This window comes from Lactuca virosa, chromosome 1, assembly GCF_052849685.1.
Source record: "Lactuca virosa cultivar CGN04683 chromosome 1, Lactuca_virosa_CGN04683_v6, whole genome shotgun sequence".
Lineage (NCBI taxonomy): Eukaryota > Viridiplantae > Streptophyta > Magnoliopsida > Asterales > Asteraceae > Lactuca > Lactuca virosa.
Genome location: NC_136426.1, coordinates 91,828,286 through 91,835,131, shown reverse-complemented (window position 1 = coordinate 91,835,131; position 6,846 = coordinate 91,828,286). Strand labels below are relative to the sequence as shown.

The following is a 6,846-nucleotide window of genomic DNA, read 5'->3' as shown; positions in this document are numbered from 1 at the left end:
AAAACCCTAATTGCGAAAATTTGGCCTTTAGGGTTTAATGGCTATAAACCCTAATTTGCAATTCAACTATTATAGCAATTCAATTTAAAACAAACAATGGCTCTGATACCACTGATGGGTTTTAGGTACAACAAGTAAACTAGAAAACAATTCCTAAGTTCACATGCAACCTACTTTGGATCTATGTTTTAACTATTGAACATACAACTTTGAATTGCAATACAAGAACCCTAGAGGAGAGAGGCTATTATCGAAAATAGTAAACTAGGGTTTAGGGTTTACATACCTTTCAATTGTTATAGCAAACAATTGATATTCCCTTGATCTTGATCTTGATCTTCTTGGAAGCTTTAGCACCACAAGTGTAATGCCTCTAATGGAGTCACACCCAAACTAGCAAGAAGGAAAGTAGAAGAGAGAGAGAGGAGAGGGAGTATGCAATTTCGGCCAGGGTATTCTTCCAAAGAATCAGTACCCTAAAATGTGAGCCAGGAGGCTCCTTAAATAGTTGAGGGAACTAGGGTTTAGGGAAAACCCTAGTTATCCTTTGCTTAGGGCCTAAGCAAGACCCAAGGCCTTATCTTGGAGCCCTTGGACGAATTCTCTAGGGTTTCCCCTAGGGTTTTCGTCCACCCCCTTCCAAGGGGGTTCTGGAACCTTCCACTCAACTATTAGTTAATTGCAAACTAGTCCCTACACTTTATAATTAATTCTTTTAACCCCAAAATTAATTCTGATTAATTTCTGGCTAACAATTAATTAAACATAATGATTTCTTATTAATATATTAATCCACTAACATATTAATAAATCATTTATATATATATATATATATATTAATTTATTAATCTTATAAATTAATATCTCTCCTTTCATAATTTCCTTGTCCAATTGCTAGGTTGAGGGCAACCCAAAAGGACTGTGCTGCTATCAATTCAAGTACATACCAATTATAGTTATGGGCTTAGACACCTAATCCAACAATTTTGTGGTCAACGATGGTGAACAACTACAGTGGATAATAGATAAAAGATTTTGTGGGGAGCGATGGTGAACAACTACATTGGATAAGAGATAAAAGGGAGATGAGATGGGGTTGGGGTGGGTGTAACACTATTAAAATAATAATTTTAAGTAATTAGCCAATTAAAAAATATAATATCAATTTAATAAGGGTAATATAGTTTTGACAAAATTGCAAGAATGATCCCTATGGTTAGCTGAAAAATGTTATTTTGGTCAAAACAAGTTTGGACTAGCACCAGAGGTCCAAAGTTTTTATTTTGTTGTGAGTTTTGTTCAATTTGGTTTGAACTTTTTTATAAAGACATTTTGCTCCTTATTATTTAATTTTCCATTTTTTATTTACTTTAACATTTTTTAATTAAAAAAATAAAAAGAAGCCAACCCCCACCCCTCTCTCTCTCTCCCTCTCTCTCTCTCTATATATATATATATATATATATATATATATATATATATATATATATATATATCTCCCCTCCTTCCCTTTCTCTATCTTCAACTAACCACCACCACCGAAACCTTCGTTGCAGATCTACAACACCTATGAACAACATATATAAAGCCCCAACGTCTTCGACAATGAGAAACATGTTGAGAAAACCCTAAACGGTGGGCGATGGTGAGATCTCTAGTGAAGTCGAGTTAAAGGAGGTGGTGGTGTGGAAAAACCCTTAACTGCGATGGTGAAATGTCGTCGCCGCTGTGAAGGGTTTCAGAACCCACTTGCGGTGGTGGCTTGCTAGAAATGTTGTCGTTGTCGTTAGTCTTGCAGATCCAGATACTCACAATGAATAGAGGATCAACATTGTCCTTCGTATTGCAGCTAACATTAGTCCTTCGTCTCTCCAGAAAAATAACGACGCCGTTCGTCTTTCTAGATCTGAGCCGTAGGCCTGAAGTTCGACATAGATGGTGGCAACGGTAGGAAATCCCATATCTGAAAAACCTCTTGTCGTCGCCTATCATAGTAAACCCTAGCGACATTGTGATTCGACGAAGGAGACGATAAAACTAGAGAAGACGAATGACGACATCAGTTTGGTGGTTTTCGATGTAAATGGTGTCTGTAGCGCTGATTTTGGTGGTTTCCGCTGAATATGGTGGCGGTAACGGCGGTGGTTTCTGACGAAAACGGTTGTTTTCGACGAGGCAGTGGTTTCCAACGAAACTGTAGAGAGATAGAGAGAGAGAGACAGAGAGAGAGAGACAGAGAGAGAGACTTTTATGTAGGGTAGGTGTATTTAGGGGTATGGTTATATTTAATTTTTTGTTTTATTTTTATTTTTCTTTCAATCAGAAAACTATTTGAATAAATAAAAAAAATGAAAAGGAAAAAATTAAGGGGAAAACTGTCATTATAAAAAAATACAAATCTTTTTGGACCAAACTCGACATAAAATGAAACATTTGGACCTCTAGTGCTAGTCCAAACATATCTGGACCAAAGTGACAATTTTCACCTAACTACAAGGACCATTCTTGCAATTTTGTCTATAGTTTTCTATATGAAACAAGGATGAATGTTTTAACTTTTTGAAACCATAGAGACTCAATCTATCAAATATTCGAAAGTCGTACTAAACCTGCGAATTTGACCAAACCACAAGGACCATTTCTGTAATTTACGCATAAATATATTAGTTCGAAATACGATCTAAGTTTTTTGTGCCGAAGTTTTATTTTTATTTGGATTAGGGATGAAATTGAGTCCAAACCCGACCCGGATGGACCTGGACCTGGAAAAACCCAGAAACCCGATAACGATATTTTATAGGACGTGAAATCGGATCGGTATATGGGAACCGGATTCGGTACGGTTCCAGGTACGATATCGGGTAAAGTGTGTCTAGAACTGGAAACCTAGAAACATAAAAGTAGGTCGGATGGAACCGGGTAAAGTGTGTCTAGAATCTGAAAACCTAAACACCTGGACAACACCATATTTTTTTTGGTAATTACAAAGTGGGTTGAACCTTGAAAACTTCCAGCTTTGATATCCCGACTTTGATGGACTATAAGTCATTGAATATCAAACCAAAAATATAAAATTATAGTCTAAAATCATATAGAAGATCTAAACTATGCGTTTGGAAAAACCGCATGCTAATCCGACTTCAAACAAATTAGATATGCATGTTCTAAAATTTTCACAAAATATATAAAAAAAAAGACTGAAAAACTGAAAATTTTCAGCTTTAATATGCCAACTTTGGGGGACTGTAAATCAATGAATATGAAACTAAAAATGACAAAATTATAGTCTAAAATCATATACAGATTCTAAGCTACACGTTGGAAAAAATCGCATGCTAATCCGACTTTAAATAAATTAGATATGTATGTTTTAAAATTTTCATAGAATAAAAAATGAAAAGCTAAAAATTTTCAGTTTTGATATCCCGACTTTGTAGATTGTATGTCAATGAATATTATAACTAAAAATGACACAATTATACTCTAAAATTATTTACAAACTTTGAACTACATGCTGAAAAAACCACATGTCAATCTGACTTCAAATTAATGAGATATACATGTTTTTAAATTTTTCACAAAAATCGGTTTGGACCCTTAAAACTGGTTTGGTTATGGCTCTTAAACCCAGTTTACCCGGACCCAAAACTGGATAAAATCATTCTTTAAATCTGAAACCCGGACCGATTTTACATATTCCGGTTTTAACGATTCCGATTTTCTAATTTTAAATCTCTATCCCTAATTTGAAGTTTTATCCATATTTGCGTATAAGAAAATAGAGACTAGAGAATTAAAACATGCCATAATTAACTACTTCAGCAAATTTTATAACAACACCTGAAATAAACATTATGAAAATTTAAAATACATAAAAGATATTAAAAAAACATTTTTTTTGAACCGGCAAAAGAGAGATATATAAATAAAAGAAAAGCAAACCCCACCTAGCAAGAAACTAAGGGGAAACAGAGTACAAGTTTAAGAAAGTAAAACAGAGACCATTACATGTTACTAAATGGATATGAAATCCATTTTGGCCATATGACATCGTTTTTTTCATTTCTATGCTTAAACCATAAGAAAGTCGATGATATAATGATATCGACAACTTTTGTGGCACACACATTTTTGTTGTTGAATACTCTTTCATTCCTTGCCTTCCATATAGACCATAAAGTCCCATAACAGATGGCCATTAGTCTCCTCTTCTTTTTATGGCAATTTCCCCAGTTTGAAGCATAATCTAGAACCTCGTTTACCGACTGAAAGTCTACCAATGCTATTTGACACCAGTGAAATATCCCTTTCAGAACAGTTTTTGCGAATGGGCATTGCACCAATACATGGATGTCGGTTTCATCATTATGTCCACATTGGCAGCAAGATGTAGAGGGAAGACTGATACCTCGAGTGGATAGAGCCGAGGTAGTGGGGATTCGTCCTAACTTTGCCCTCCACACAAAGCATGTCACTTTGATTGGTACTTCTTTAATCCACCAGAATTTTCTTGCGTCTACACTATTGTTCACTTCAAGCACCTGTCTAAGTGCGTGCACCTGGTAATTCCCATCATCCGTAAGGTTGCAGGTCCAAGAGTATCCGTTTGACACCTCATGCTTTTTTATGACATCGGTGGGAGGGATGCCCATTTTGACTAGTTCCTTTTCGATACTTGCAATATTATTCCAGGCCCCTGCAATTGATTTCATGGAGTAATGATTATCGGGTTTGTTAGCAAGGTTATGTATGCTTGAGATGACTTTGGCCCACAGTAAACCGGGCTCATTTCGAAGCCACCACCACCATTTAACAATTAAGGATGTGTTGAGAGCTTTTATAGATCCCACACCCAATCCTCCAACATCCTTGCTAGCTATCACTTTCTCCTATGAGACCCACTGAATCTTCTTATTGCCCTCAGATCCACCCCATAAAAACCTCCTTCTAAGTTTTTCAAGTTTCTCCAGTACCCCAGCAGGTGTGACAAAGAGAGACAGGAAGTAATTTGGAAGATTTCCATGGACAGATTTAATTAGTGTCAATCGCCCACCAAATGAAAGCGTTTTCGCTTTCCATGACGACAATTTTTTGTGAAACTTATCAACAATTGGATTCCAATGTTTTATGAGTCTCATGTTAGCGCCCACGGGGACTCCAAGATACGTGAATGGCAATACCGATGGTTCACAACCTAAGGGTGTTGCCCAACGAGACACCTCTTGCGGACAAGCTCCCACTCCGAACAACTTTGACTTGTTGAAGTTGACTTTAAGTCCCGAAGCCACATGAAAACAACGTAGGATTCTTGCGAGGTTTTTTATGTTGTGTTTGGACCATTCGCCTACAAACAGTGCGTCATCCGCATATAGGAGATGTGAGATTAGCGGCCCCCTATGTGGCAGTTGGATGCCTTCGAAGACACCAGCTTGGCAGGCTGCTCTCATTGTGACACTAAGACCTTCCATGGCCGTGATGAAGAGGAAGGGGGAGAGAGGATCTCCCTGACGGACTCCTTTTGAGACTTTGAACTCATCTGTGGGATTTCCGTTGATGAGGATCGATGTATGAGATGAATGAAGGCACCCTTTGATCCACATTTAATTTAATAAAAGAAGATTAAATAATATTGAATGACATAAAGTTCTAAGAAACAATCATTAAATGTCATTATATATATATTAATTACCAAAATTGGTTTGTGAGGGGTATCACTATTCGTTTGGTTTTGACTATTTCCAAAGCACAAATAACTATATTCAGATTAAGTTATTATATAGAAATAATACGGTACAAGTTCTAAAATAAGTCTTCTTTTGAAAATAAAGATTTTGTTTCTAACAATAGCAAATCTTTATATTTACATTTCTTTCCCTGAAGTAATTTTAATTGAACACTTTTCATCCTTGGTAATTATAAAATAAAACTATTAGTATTTAATAAGTTACTACTTACGTTCCTTACTATATTTATATTTTTACTAATTATATATATATTAATTACCAAAATTGGTTTGTGAGAAGGTTTACTATTCACATCCTAAGCAAAAATAAAGTAAGTCTTCCTACTTTCAATTCTTTTTTCATTTTCATTCCTTTACTTTTATTTGTTTTTATATTTTGTATCCCTAAACTAATTTTGATGTAACAATTTCTATCCTTATAATTTTAAATTTTATATATATTTATATTTTTTCCCCTTAATTAATTTTTATTTAACAATTTTCAACCCTTATAAATTTAAAGTTAAATTATTAGTATTTTATACATTACAATTTGGTCCCTTATTATATTTTAAAGTTATATTTTGGCTCCTTATATAATTTTTTAATAATTCTTTTTTTATTAATTTCTTAAAGATACACTTTCAAGTCAATTGTTTGTATCCATATTTTATTTTGATATTTTTGTGCTCCACTTTATATGATTTAATCGTCTCTATGATATATATGGTGTCAAACTGCGTTTTTTAAAATACCGGAGCTTCCGCAGCAACGCGTGGACGGTCCAAACCCTAGTTTTTTCTCTATTTTCTAACCCCACCTTACTTTTTTTTCCCTCATTTTTTTAAGATAATGAAACGCATTAACTCAAATAAAAAAAAATTATCAAAAAATGAATGAAGTTTAAGTCGTCCGTTTAGTTCACCTTTTTAATTTTTCAAAATTGATAGTTTACTTCTATATAATAGTTATAATTTAAATATAGCATTTAATAATTAATATTTGTAATATTCTGTTATATATTTAATAATATTACTTAATCGTAAATATAAAGTTTTTTTAGTTATCAAATTCATATATGAGAAATTTATTCAAACGCTTAAATATGTTTTGGTTTTTTCAAT

At 34.3% G+C, this 6,846-nt stretch overlaps 1 protein-coding gene across 1 annotated transcript; it reads right to left on the bottom strand.

Moving 5' to 3' along the window:
- Positions 1–4,004: 4,004 nt before the first annotated feature.
- LOC145117004 (uncharacterized) lies at positions 4,005–4,712 on the bottom strand. Its single transcript, XM_079053311.1, has one exon. The coding sequence runs from the start codon at positions 4,710–4,712 to the stop codon at positions 4,005–4,007; it is 708 nt and encodes a 235-aa protein (XP_078909437.1).
- Positions 4,713–6,846: the final 2,134 nt, after the last annotated feature.

Excerpts from the sequence above, each read along its gene's own strand:
- LOC145117004 (XM_079053311.1), bottom strand. The coding sequence starts at position 4,712 with ATGAAATCAATTGCAGGGGCCTGGAATAATATTGCAAGTATCGAAAAG.